Source organism: Schistocerca nitens, chromosome 8 (genome assembly GCF_023898315.1).
Source record: "Schistocerca nitens isolate TAMUIC-IGC-003100 chromosome 8, iqSchNite1.1, whole genome shotgun sequence".
NCBI lineage: Eukaryota > Metazoa > Arthropoda > Insecta > Orthoptera > Acrididae > Schistocerca > Schistocerca nitens.
Window position 1 is genome coordinate 351,613,691 of NC_064621.1, and position 15,062 is coordinate 351,628,752.

Sequence of the window (15,062 nt, forward strand, 5' to 3'; positions counted from 1 at the left end):
GGGAATGCCAGAAATCACTTCTGTTTTACTCTATTACTTGCTGTCTGTTACTACAAACTGTGACCTCTCTGACAGCAAATCACAAATCCAGTAGCATACCTGAGATGATATTCCCATAAGCACGCAACGTGATTACAAGCTGCTTGTGAGGTACAGTATCAAAAGCCTTCTGGAAATCTAGAAATGTGGAATCAATTTGAAATCCCTTGCCAATTGCACTCAACAATTTGCATGAGTAAACAGCTAGTTATGTTTCACAAGAACAAAATTTTCTAAATCTGTGTTGACTGTGTGTCAATAGACAATTCTCTTCGAGGTAATTCATAATGTTCAAACACAATCCGTGTTAAAAAATCTTGCTCCATGTTGACATTAATGATATGGGCCTGTAATTTAGTGGATTACTCCTGTTGCCTTTCTTTAATATTGGTGTGACCTGTGCAACTGTTAAGTCTTTGAGTACAGATCTTTTATCGAGTGAGCGATTGTATTTAATTGTTAAGTATGGAGCTACTGCATTAACATACTCTGAAAGGAACCTAATTGGTATACAGTTTGGCTGTAAGACTTGCTTTTATTAAGTGATTTAAGTTGCTTCACTACTCTGGGCATATCTACTCACATTGTCAGCATTCGAATTCTGGAATATCTACTTCATCTTCATCAGTCAAAGAATTTCAGAAGGCTGTGATTAGTAACCTGTTTTAGCAGAATGTAATTGATATTATTTCCATTTCTATCAAGCAGAGAAGGCACTGGTTATGTATTGCTGCTAGCATACTTTATACATATTACCGGAATCTCTTTGGCGTTTCTGCCAGGTTTCAAGAAAGTTTTGTCGTGGAAACTATTATAAGCATCTGACATTTAAGTCTGCAATAAATTTTGAGCTTCTGTATAAGATCGTCGGTCTTGGGGATCTTGCATTCATTTAAATTTGGCATGTTTTTTTCATTTTTTTGCAGCACTGTTCTGCATACCAAGGGGGATCAGCTCCATTGTTCGTCAATTTACAAGGTATAAAGCTCTGAATAGTTATCAATACTATTTCTTTGAATTCAGGCCACATTTGGTCTACACTTGCATTGTTAATCTGGAAGGAATGGAGATTGTCTCTCAGGAAAGTATCAAGCAAATTTTTATCTGCTTTTTTGAACATGTATATTTTTCTTTTATTTTTGAAGGATTTGGAGTTACGGTAATCAGTCTCGCAATAACAGCCGTGTGTTCACTAATCCCTGTATCCATTTCCTTGCTTGTTATTAGTTCAGGATTATGCTGAGAGATTCAGTGCGAGTTCACAACCATTTACTATTTAATTGGGCTCATGAACTAACTGCTCGAAATAATTTTCAGAGAATGCATTTAGCACGATTTCGGATGATGTTTTATGCTTACCTTTGGATTTAAACATGTATTTTTGCCAACATATTGTGGGTAAATTGAAGTTGCCACCAACTATAATTGTATGAGTCAGGTACATGTCTGAATTTAGAATCAAGTTTTCTTTGAACATTACAACAATTTTATCATTTGATTTGGGAGGTCAGTATAAGGATCTAATTGTTATTTTATTCCACTTGCCAAGAATGACCTCTACCCATACTAACTCATATGAACTATTTACTTCAATTGCACTACAAGATAAACCACTTCTAACAGCAACAAATACACCACCACAAACTGTTTTTAGCCTATCCTTTCTGAACACCATTAGGTCCTTTGCTAAAATTTCTGGTGAACTTATCTCCAGCTTTAGCCAGCTTTCAGTGCCTATAACGATTTGAGAATCAGTTCTATTAGCATTTGGAGCTTTGGTACTTTCCCAACACAGCTATGGAAATTTATAACTGTTGGTGATTCCTTGATCTAAGTTCTTCCTGTGTTTTGTGTTTCCCGAGACCCTCTAACCTAAAAATCTGCCCACGTCCATGCCACACAGCCCCTGCTACCCACGTAGCCACCTCCTGCGTATAATGAACTCCTGACCTATTTAGCAAAATCCGAAAACCCACCCCCCTATGACGTAAGCTGAGGAATCTAAAGACTTATATGGTTGCAGAGCAGTCTCAGCCTCTGATTCATAACATCCACTTGGTTCTGTACCACAGGTCCACAATTGGCACTGTCAACTATGCTGCAAATAGTGAGTCCTGCTTTCGTCTTGCAAGCAAGACTGGCAGCCTTTACCACTTCTGATAACCACTAGAAACCAGAGAGAATCTCTTCTGATACAAAGTGACACAAGTCATTGGTACCGATGTGGGCCACCTGCAATTCCTGAATTATCAATGTTAGCTGATGACACCAGCATCCACATCATGCTCCCAAACTCAATGGTGCCCACAGAGAGATGTGGTGCAGTGGTTATGATATTGCACTTACATTTATTCATTATGGGGTTCAAATTCCGACTACGTTTTCATGAATTAGATTTTGCATAGTGTCTGTAAATATATTAAGACAAGTGCTAGAATACTTCCTTTGAAAAGCTCCCTTTTCTTGTTTATTTCAAGACTGAGCTTCATCACTAATTACTGTGTCATCAATGAGATACTAAACTGTGATCTTCCTCATCCTTAAACTGTATCAAATGCCCACAGATAACAATGTTTGCTGTAAATTGTCAACTGGTGTTTAAAATAATCACATTCAATATGTACACTTCTGGACATATGTTTCTATGGAGAAGATACAATGGAATCTCACTTAACGAGTACCTCCCATAACATGCAATTCACATAATGAGCAAAACAAATTGTAAAGAAAGACTTGCTTAACGAGCAATGTTTCACATAATGAGTAATGATGATTTAGTGTGACATCATCAGCTGTTGGCATGTGGCAGGGGAAACATTCAACAATATGAACATCTTCCATTGTCAGCAGTGGCATATGAACAATGTCTTTAGTATGTACTGCAGTCTGGGTTTAGCATTTTTTCGCTGCCCTCTTAGTGCAGCTTGGGATCAAACTTTTTCTAAAATGTGTTGCTGAATGTGACTGAGGCATTTGAGTCAGTACCTGCGAAGGCTATAGTCAACAAGATTGTGCCTTTGGCCAAGAGTATGGCACTACAAATGGATAACAATGATATTGATGAGCTCGTGAAAGATCATAGCCCAAGAAATGACAACCTAAGAGCTTATCGAGTTGCAACGTATTTCACAGCAGTAAGTTGTGAGAGTTCTTCAGATGAGAAGGAGGAGGCCGTAACAGCAAAGCAGCAATCTTCAGTGTAACATGAGAAATGCTGAAAGCATGGAAATTGGTTGCATCGTACACTGAAAATCATCATCCCAATAAAGCAGTGGTTATGTGCGCTGCAAATTTATTTGATGATAATGCTGCATCGCATTTTCGGCAAGGGTTGAAGCATCTGCAGAAACAAATGACTACAAACAGCTTTTTAGTAAAAAAGAATTAGTTATATACCATGAATAATAAAGTACGTAACATTGCATGTAAAGTTTTCTTTGAATAAATGGCATGAATAAGAGAAAACTTTCAGTACTTTTTCTGCATGGATTGCATTATAATGCAATGCATTTTACATTAATTCACATGGAATAAATTGTTTCATTTAACGAGTGTTTCACACTACGAGTAAGATTCTGGAACGAAATATGCTCACTATGCAAGGTTCCGTTGTATTGACATCTGTAAAAACAATACTGAGCTTCTGAAGATGACAAATTCATTTGTCAAAACTTGAAAAGCATAATAAAATCTATTTGCAACTGATGACTGAGATTTTTATGAAGGTGGTAAAAATTAAGAGAGAGAGACCAAGATCTGACAACAGAATGAAGGTTCAAATGGATGTAGCCTACAGTAGTTACATAGAGACAAAGAAGGTTTCAAAGTTACAATACAAGACGAAAGCTGTGTGTACAACAAAACATACACTCAAAAACTTACCCTTTCCACAGATAATTGATCCACGACTATGTCGCTGTCGAAGACTTCTGTCCAGAAGTTGTTGTGTGCGTCCTGGTGCAGCACCAGCCATCATTCGTGCTGTCGCTTCATACAGGAAAACTCGTGCCAATGCAGACTAAAAGAAATCATACCATAAAACAATGCAATATTCACTGTAAAATATGTTAACAACACACCAACTCAGTTAATACAAAATACACAGTAATTTGTGCTTGGTCTAACGATAAATGAAGATAAAACCAAATACATGGGCAGTGGAAAAGCATATCAGCCCAACATGCCGTCAATTTTCAGTGTGAATGGATACACATTTGAAAGAGTTGATAGCTTCAAGCATCTTGGTTCCACAGTCACTTGCTTTAATGACATCTCAACTGAAATTAAGATTAGGCTGATATCAGCAAATAAGGTATATTTCTCCTTGAGTAATTTATTTCAGTCAAGACTCCTCAGCCTCCCAACTCTCACTTATGCTTCGGAAATGTGGCCCTTGACGGAAACCGATGCAAGGCTGCTCGACGGATTTGAGAGGAAAGCTTTGAGGAGAATAATTGGCCCTGTGCATATGAGAGAACAATGGAGGAAAGGGTACAACGCAGAATTGTACACTATATACACCGACTGTAACAAAAATCATACGATCAGGAAGGATGAGATGGACAGGTCATGTGGCAAGAATGGAGGAGTCTGAGGTGATAAAGAATATTCTAAAACAATGAAAAAATCCCAGAATTCTAAAAAATTCCTGGGTTTTTCCGGGATCTCCCGGGTCGTATACACCCTGAGTGTTTACGTAACAACTGGTATATGACATGTCGTTTCAACTTTTCCAAACTCTACCCCTTTTCCTAAACCTAACCAATCCTTTTTCTTCACCAATCTTCCTTCCCCTCCAACTCTTCTGCCAGGAGCATGAGCCACTGGCTCCATAGGCTTGTGTAAGTAATACCTTTTATATGTGTGTTTTCCTGCCACCGCTTGGTGAGTAGATTAGAATATGAACTTTCATAAAATTATGTATTATGCTTTTGGCTGTGAGCCTGCTGTAAACCTGTTCTACTGTTACCTTGACTGTGTTTGGGCCCCTTTATCAATAAGCAAACACAGTTTTTGAAAAGCCCTCCAATGTCCCAGGTAGATCATTTATGTAGAACAAGAATGGGAGTGGGCCACTTACCAAACCTTGAGGCAAAACATTTTTAATATTTTCCCAATCTGAACTTAATATTATTCTTTTCATTTCACTTGCTAAGGTGACATTTGAGGAGAAGCTTGGAGAAGGCCGAGTGTAAATTTCCTTGTCATATTACAATATTAGGGATAGTTTTCACCTAATCAGCTACAAACTGGGAGACTAAAGTGATTAGGATGATATTAGTGGGAGTGAATCATGTCACATTGTTCCAGACATCTTATGCAAAAATTACCTTGAGTAGTATCTTAGTTCTGGTAACCAAGAGGCTCAAACTTTTTGATTCAGTTACCATAGAATAGTAAATCAATGATCTAAGGCCAATACAGCATTACTGTATAAGGCTGTAAATAGGAATGTAAAGAAAGATATTTCTGCTCAACGGGTATGACAAGAAACAAATTTCAGATAACCTGAGCAGTCAACATGAAACATTCATCTCCAGGGCTGAAAATGTTGAAAACAAATGTGTCTGAAAATGTTGAACACAAATAGACTCAATTCAAGAACAATATGCCTTACACAGGTACGTGCTGAAAAAAGATGCAAAGAATAGCAGATATCTAGTGTGGTCTGATAGTTGTGTTAGAAAGCTGCTCTGAAGACAGAGTGAGCATCACTGTAGATTTAAATGTAGGAAAAGACTCAAAGACAAACAAAAAAGCAAAAATTATTGTGTGGTGTGCCACATGTGAGAGACTTTCACTGACTTCAAAAGTAAAATTCTATCTACCAATCTGATAGAAAATCCTAAGAAGTTTTTGGTCTTATGCTGAATCAGTTAATGGATCAGAGGCATATGTTCAGACACACTGACCATACTTACATCAAAACAGAAGCGAGGTGTAATCCTGCATCATCTTACTGACAAACGATACTCGCAACAAAAGTAATTTCTATAGTAACAAAATCACAACATAAAATGTCAAATATAATTATTCAGATATTGTGTGTTAATTTGATTTTAGTTTGCATGTGGAGAGCTGAATTGAGGGATGATGTCTGTCTTTAGCACAGGACGGGACAGCAGTCACAGTGCCTCAGTGAGAGGAAATACTTGCTGTGACACAGCAATAAGCATTTCATGGATCATCACTCTGACCTGGAGGTGTGCAGACACACCGAAAAATTATATAACAATAATACTGAGAAGTTGTAAAGGAAGTTAGAGAAACTTTTGTGATGAAGAATAATCATGAGTGATACTTTATTAGTTTGTCAATGCACACTAAGCAGCACAAAAAACACAACATTCAAGTTTTTTTAATTTTTTTTAAATTAATCACTTTTATGACACTAACTTAATACTTAATGATAAAATATTATGTGTAGCTTCATCTAGGTATTTAACAATAGATAAAAAAGAGCTAATAATAGAAGACAATTACAAACAAATTAAGCAAGAGACCGAAAGAACACAAATGGATTCACACTTCAAGCAAATTTTGGGAAAGTTTATGAAGGTAATGTATGTCCATATTGGATTTCAACACTTCACTCTTCACTTGACACACCTCTCTTCATATTTTTAGAGGTGTGTAATACCTCCTCTTGCACTATCAAGGGATTCAACCTATCGGATATGCTCCCGATTAATGCTTCAACGTCCTCTTGAGGGATCATCTCCCATTTTTTTCAGGGGAACCTCCCACAGGCCATCTTCGATCTCTGGAAGGAGCAGATAGACCCTTCTCTCCAGTTAGTCCCATAAATGTTGAATAGGATTCAAATTAGCCGAGTCTCCGCTTCATCCAGTAACTCTTGCGCAATTCTCAGAACATGTAGGCATGCAGTGATGCATTGGTGTAAAGCCATCACCAATAACTGAAGCAAAAGGCAAAAAACATGATCCACAATAATTTCCTGCACATATCAATGCGCTGTACGACTCCTATGGTCCACGGAGACCAAATTCGTCCTTGCAGTAGTCAGGATGATTCCTGTCCACATCCAAAAACCACCATGAAAAGGTGTCCTGAATGAGAATATGCATGGGAAATACTTTTCCACAGTTCTCCAGAGCATCTCTCTACCATTAGGGGATTGCAGGCCAAATCAAGACTCATCAATGAACAACATATGCTCCCATTTTTGTACTTTCCATCCACTATATTCCCCAGCAAGACACAGATGAGCTGTGTAATGCTCTCTTTCTGGGGCTGTAGCAGGTCTTCTCGATTGAAGATTGGTAACACTGACCCCTCCAACTTGGTGGAGTCAATTGTGTGCTTCAGCAGCTGCAGTATGACAATTGTGAAGACCTTGAATTGATAGAAGTGGTTGTCTCTTGCTGATACTGATCTTATTGAAACTGATCTCAGCTTCCATGTATTGTTGCCAGTTTCCCCTCTACCTTCTCACGATTCTGGAAATCGTGAAAGTTTTCGTTCTCACTACTTCGGCAACATAACGCATTGTGAGACCACCTCCAGGGCTTAATAGCATGTTTATTCTTGAAAGCTGATTGCGATAATCACAGAAAGACTCTACAAACACATCTGATGGCCAGGGATCAACACAAGGAAGAGCTAGAAGAGTGGGAAACATTATTTCCTCACATCCGGAGATGTGTTTTTCAGGTTGTACAGCTACACTCCCAATTTTCTACATCCAGAGCAATGCCAATACAATTCACTGTCAAAAGTTATCGCATAAACTGCTACACTTTGATTAAACAGATAATTAATCATCATTTATTGTGTAGTACATTTTTTGGTCAGTGTATTTGAAGGACATGGAAATATTTGAACTTTTAACTTACAGTGTGACAGTTATTGAACACTATGAAAAAAACCTTAAATTACATACAAAATATGGTCTGCACACTCTTTTTTCAACATTTAAATGTCACTACAGATATTTGGATTCAGGTTATGACATGTTCAATATGCATGCTATCACTGGCGATGATGTGCTGCAGACGAATAGCGAAATTCTGCATGACCTGCTGAGTGTCAGAACATTGATGCTGCCGAAGACCTGTATGGCTGTTTTCAACTCAGTAATGGTTTTAGGGTTATTGCTATAAATCTTATCTTTAATATAGCCTCACAAAAAGCAGCTACATGAGTTCAGATCTGGAGAATATGGCGGCCAGTCGAGGCCCATGCCAGTGCTCCTTCAGGACATCAAACACTCTCCTGCTTCAATGGGGTCGAGCTCCATCTTGCATAAACCACATTTGGTCAAAATCAGGGTCACTTTGGATAATGGCAGTGTTATCATCTTCCAAAACCATCACATACTATTTGGTATTCACTGTGCCAAAACAAGGACTATCACAATGATTATTCCGCGACTGAACACTACACACCACACAGTCACCCGCTGAGGGTGAAGAGACTTCTTGATCGCGAAATGCGGATTCTCAGTCCTCCAAATGTGTCAATTTTGCTTATTGACGAACCCATCCAAATAAAAATGGCTCAAAAAAACAACGTGTGTATGCATGCACACAGTAATTCCCATCAGGCCCCACAGCCAACCATGCAGATTAAACATCCTAATGCAAACCATTTACAAATAATGACAATTTTATTTTATGTGGTTCGATCATTGTCACCCTGTACAACTGGCATGGGAAGTTTTTCCTGGTTAGTGGTGTAGAAGATTAACATTGTTTGAATTTACTGTAGTAATTACACCTTTGGTGTTTGTGTCCAGAAGATAAGTATGGGAAGTACACGGTCAAACTACAGCTATACATTTCTAACAGCCAGCCATGTTAAAAGCAGACACTCATTTAAAATGTACTGTACAATATTCTTGAACTTTGTCAATTTATGCTCAATACTTCATACTACAGAAATGTAATAATAAAACATGTTCCAAAATTGTATAAAATACAAAAGGGGCAGGCTATTTCTGTTTTCTAGGAGGGTCATACTTTTTTAAATTGTCCTAAAAATGTCCAAATGACAGATACTGAAATAAGTGAACACTTCACAGACTAAAAACCACTGGATCTGATGGAGCACACTTGTGATTCTACACAGAGTATGCACAAGAACTTGCTCCTCCTCCACCAGCTGTGTACTGTAGGTTTGCTGCAAGAACAAAGTATTGCTAGTGACTGGGCAAATGGGGCAGGTTATTTCCATTTTCAAGAAGGAGCATTGGACAGATGCACTAAACTTTAGGCCTGTATCACTGATATCAGTATTTTATACAATTTTTGGAACATGTTTTATTATTACATTTCTGTAGGATCAAAATCTCATTAAAGGAATCAGCACGGATTTAGCAAACAACGGTCATGTGACACCAAGTCATCTTGTTTGTGGACGAGTTGCAGAAGGCAGTAGATACTGGCAGCCAGGTTGATGCTGTGTTTCTTTACTTCCAAAAGGCTAATGTTAAAGTTCTGTACTGTCACCTACGAGGGCACTGTGTATCGGACCAGTTGTGTGATTGGATTTAAAAGACCTAGCTAACAGATCAGAACAAAACAGAGCAGCCACTAGTAGGGACTAGAAAATTTAACATCATTTTTGGCAGAATTCGCATGTACTTTTGGCAAAGTTTACACCTACTTTTTGCAAACTTCATGTATATTTTTGTTGAAGTTCATGTCCACTTTTTTAATTTTTTTTTCTAAATGTTTAGCTACACAAATTTAAAAGGTTGTCATACTATGAGTGAAGAACAACAAAGCCTAGTTCTTAGGAATTAACCACAAAAAAAGAAGGAAAAAAAGGAGGAGGAGGAGGAGGAGGTGACTATTTAAACTTTCAAAAACGGTTGTTCTATTGAAAAGCAGCAACATTTTCTCACTGGTAAACTGAAAGTGTCTACAATTTAAGGTGTTTATAGACATTATTTGTCTTTTACTGCCCAATTTGATGATTACAAAATCTGAAGGCTAGTAATTTTGACCTTTCACAGGCATTCATAGCCGTGTGACCCATGCTTGACAATACGCCAGATAGAACTAACAAGGTAATTATCGGAGATGTAGAACCAAACATGCAGTAACTCTGTTTTAATGTTAGGAGCAGAATTTCGACAGTCAAAAAACATTAGAGATTTTGTTTTCCAGTCGCTGTAGCACAGGGTGTGGGCAATATAGGCTATATTGGCAGATGGCTACGTGTGTACGCAAGCTATAAGTTTGACTTCCAGAGGGATGAGGAGCAGTATGGGGAAACAAGCCCTACCCTTCTTTCATAGGACAGTAGCCTACACCAGAACTGACACATTGTCATAGATATTGCCAATCTCTTCTGGTGTTGTAAGGGTCATAATCAAAATCCTTGATGGACCAAGATTAGTTGCTTCAATTATTTCAAAATAAGAAATTAAAATGATGAGAAACACACAACACAAAGAATGTGGGGATGGCTACCATGCAACTACTTGTTGAGGTTAGCAGAATGTTGTTAACATAGTTCAGGCCCAACCTCTAGCGGTATTTGACACAACCACAGTTCAAAATATCTGCCACCTAATTAGCCATGTTAAAAGTGTTCGCATTATACCATCTTCTGAGCTTTAGTTAACAAACATACACATTTCTCTGTTAGAAAATGCTGGGTCCCACAGCTGAACACTACATTGCATTATGCAGAATGCATCTTTAAATAGACCATTCAACCACCTGCAATTGGCATGGCAACACAGAATGCACTGATATGTCATTGCGTTTGTCCACTTTTTATTTTGTGAACAGTTTCTTGCACACAATCTTTCCAGATTTGGCTTTGCTAGATGATGTACAGTAACAGTAACTCAAAAAGTGTTACTTTTTCGATATTTATGAGCAGAAAATAACATTTATTTCAAACTATCTCTGATAAAATAGTTCATCTGGATACAATTCGCTAAAAAATAGCATCTATTAAGTAATTTCGCGTTTTGCATTTTGAGGCAGATTTAGCAACTATTTTGCATTTATCGTAAAATGCAAATTTTTCCAGTCACCAACAGTCAAGAACATTTTCTTAATAGGAAGAAGTCTTCAGACATAAAAGTATCTTCCGGGAAACTGCCAAAGGACCATCACCATTCACAATACACACTGAAGTGACAAACGTCAGGGGATAGTGATATGCATATATACAGACTGCAGTAGTATCACATATACAAGGTATAAAATGGTAGTGCATTGGCTAAGCTGTCATTTGTACTCATGTGATCCAAGTAAAAAGGTTTCTGACGTTTGAACACGGAATAGTAATTGGAGCTAGACACATGGGACATTCCGTTTTGGAAATGGTTACAGAATTCAATATTCAAAGATCCAAAGTGTCAATAATGTGCCGAGAATACCAAATTTCACGCAATACCTCTTACCACGGACAATGCAGTGACCAACAACCTTCACTTAACGACAGAGCATTAGTGCCTGCATAGAGCTGTCAGTGCTAACAGACAAGCACACTGTGTGAAAGAACAACAGAAATCAATGTGGAACATACGACAAACTTATAGATTAGGACAGTGTGGAAAAACATGGCATAAACAGGCTATGGCAGTTGACAACTGATGTGAGTGCCTTTGCTAACAACTTGATATTGTCTGAAGCGCCTCTCTTGGGCTTCTGATCATATCAGTTGGACTCTAATAAAGAACTGGAAAACTGGGGATTTTCCCATACAACCATTTCATGAGTGTACTGTGAATATCAGAAATCCAGTAAAACATCAAATCTACTATGTTGCCGCAGCCGGAAAAAGATACAGCAAGACGGGGCCAACGACGACTGAAGAGAATCATTCAACGAGACAGAATTGCAACCCTTTTGCATATTGCTGCTGATTTCAAAGCTGGGCCATCAATAAGCGCGAAAACCATTCAACGAAACATCATCGATACGGGCTTTCAGAGCCGGCGACCCACTTGGGTACCCTTGATGACTGCATGACACAAAGCTTTATGCTTCGCCTGGGCCTGCCAACACTGACATTGGACTGTTGATGACTGGAAACATGTTGCATGGTCGGATGAGTCTCATTTCAAATTGGATCGAGTGGATGGACAAGAACGGGTATAGAGACAACCTCATGAATCCATGGATCCTGCATGTCAGCAGAGGACTGTTCAAGCTGGTCGAGGCTCTGTAATGGTGTGAGGCGAGTGCAGTTGGGAGTGATATGGGACCCCCGATATATCTAGATACAACTTTGACAGGTGACACGTACGTAAGCATCCTGTCTGATCACCTGCATCCATTCATGTCCAATGCGCATTCTGTCGACTTGACAATTTCAGCAGGACAATGCGACATGCCACACGCCCAGAATTGTTACAGAGTGGCTTCAGGAACAATCTTCTGGGTTTAAACACTTCCGCTCGCAACCAAACTCCCCAGATATGAACATTATTGAGCATACCTGGGATGTCTTGCTTGCAACGTACTGTTCAGAAGAGATCTCTATCCCCTCATACTCTTACAGATTTATGGACAGTCCTGTAGGCTTCATGGTATCAATTCCCTCTAGTACTACTTCAAACATTAATTGTGTCCATGCCATGTCATGTTGCGGCACTTCTGTGTGCTCGTGGGGGCCCTACATGATATTAGGCAGTTGTACCAGTTTCTTTGGCTCTTCAGTGTACAAATGTAATGTATTGTATATAAATAGGCAGAAAGATGAATTATTGTGTAACTACACGATTGCAGAACAAACAATGGAAGTAGTCAGCCATTAAATACCTGGGTGTGTGTATGATGGGATTTGAGGTGTACGACGACATAAAAGTAATCAAAGGTATGGTAGATGCCCCACAGATTCATTGGAAGAGTTCTCAGGAAGTGCATATTGCTCATTAGTCTGGGAGCCACACCAAATAGGATTGATAGAGCTGAGTAACAAACTCAAGTGGCAGATGCTACATGACCAGCATTGTGCATCATGAAGTGGTTTACTGTTAGAATTCAGGAGCAGATGAGTCAACCAATATATTACTTTCTCCTAAGTATTTCTCGCAAATCGATCATGAACATAAAATCATAGAGATTCAAGCTCACACACTGGGTTACCAACAATCATTCTTCCCAAACACTATTCATGCCTGGAACAGGAAAGGAGGGCCGTGACAGTGGTGCACAAATTACCCTCCTCTACACACCATCAAGTGGCTTGCAAAATACAGATGTAGATGTGATATTCTGTTGTAATTTATCTTCTTAATTATGTCTGAGGAAACATGAAAGATGGAGAAGGGTACATTATTACAATGGATTTTTTTCATAACAGATGCTCTTGACACCGTGAGAGGTATTCCTTCAGTTTCTAAAAATTGAAACTCTTAAAATATTTAGCTGTTTAAATCAAATGATGGGAGCTCCAGGTAGGAATATCAACTATAGGAAAAGAGAGTTTTACTTCCCAAAAGAAGGCACATTAAGTCGTAGACAGGCATAGAGCTTTTGGCTGCAACCCTCATCAGCAAGAGAGAAACCCACATCATTCATACACACAAGCAAGCACACCTCATGCACACATGACTGCCAACTTCAGCATTCTGCCCTGAGATGCTGGAGTTGGCAGTCAAGTGCGCATGAGGTGCACGTGCTTGTGTGTACAAATAGTGTGTGTTTCTCTCTTGTTGATGAAGGCTGTGACCGAAAGCCTGATGTAAGTGTCTCTTAACTGTGCATGACTGCCACTTAAGGTGTGTTCCTTACGATAAGTAGCAATCTGTCTTTTCCTACATTATTTAGCTGTTTAGATTTTTTCTTTAGTTCATTTGTTCATATACTGTATTTCCAGAAACTGTACAAAACTGAATTTAGATATGCTAACTGAAAGTTAAAATGAAAATAAGACACAGAGAATGAAAAGACCAATCACTGGAAAATAACAAATCAGAAAACATAAACATTAAATAATAGTAGTAAAGAAGTTATTTTCTTACAGGTACAAGTTGTGCAAGACGTCTCAAAGATGACAGATCCCTCTGAAATCCTGTAAGAACTGCATTGGAGACTGGAACTGTGATGTTTGTTGAGTTCACATCCACATCGCCCATTTCATCTTCCCACAAAGATGTTCTCGTCTCAAGAAGACAGTCACATATGAGTAACTGAGCAAGCTGGAGAAGGAAGTAAGCTGATGAGTACACAGATATTTACATGCAATAACAGCAAATATTTTAACATTTTCCAAGCACAATACTCATCTGACAAGGGTACCATACCTATTTGTCATCACTAACTCCATCCAAATTTATGGTACATACAGGGCTTACGCAGAAATGAAAGTGACAAGTGGGAGCTACAGATGGCATGGCATTTATAAAAAATAGCACTTTTAGTGCCAGCCGGACAGGTATGTGCCATTTATGTTAGTGCTATTTCCAGGCAGCAGTTGGCACAGCGGAAAGAGTACTAAATGGTAATCTGAGGGTTGTGGGATCAGTTCTCTACTTTGAAACTTTTTTATTCTCAATTTTTACATTACTTACACTGAAAATAAACCAAAATAATGCTTAATATATTGTATTTATTACTATTTTCAAGAAAGGCATGAAAAGGAAATGCAAAGGAAAATTTGAGATTTGAAATAAATTCCAAGGAACTACTGTACTTCACAGCTTCCATGAGGACTCTGCAAACAACTTTCCAAGAAGGGATTTTAATTGATGCACATTGTATTTCATTAATTTCAGTTTGACCTTCAAGCAGCCTAAGGAGCTGCACCGAATAATTGGTTCCCACAATGGATAAAATCGGCCCACAGGCCACTGGGCAAACCACTAGCAATGGCTACGGAGCTCATTCAGTTGCTAGCTTTTGACTGAGCAACATGGATTTTTTTAGAATATTATCAGAACACAGCGAGAATATTGTTTTTATATACAAACTTTAAAACAACCATGCCATTGTAAAAAATGTGGTGTTTATAAACGTGTTCAAGAAGCTGAGAAAATTACTACTTCCCGTTCTTTCGATGAAAATACCCCAGCACATGTAAATCACAACCTG

The 15,062-nt window shown here is 38.5% G+C and overlaps 1 protein-coding gene across 2 annotated transcripts in view; it reads right to left on the reverse strand.

The window, feature by feature from the left end:
• The window catches only part of LOC126198842 (sterol regulatory element-binding protein 1), a 93,153-nt gene that overhangs the window by 30,869 nt on the left and 47,222 nt on the right, over positions 1 to 15,062 (reverse strand). For both annotated transcript variants that reach the window (XM_049935424.1, XM_049935425.1), the window contains exons 13-14: positions 13,994 to 14,170; positions 3,922 to 4,057 (exon numbers count right to left, since the gene is read on the reverse strand). In XM_049935424.1, the coding sequence (XP_049791381.1) occupies positions 3,922 to 4,057; positions 13,994 to 14,170 (313 nt within the window). The remainder of the gene's footprint in view (positions 1 to 3,921; positions 4,058 to 13,993; positions 14,171 to 15,062) is intronic.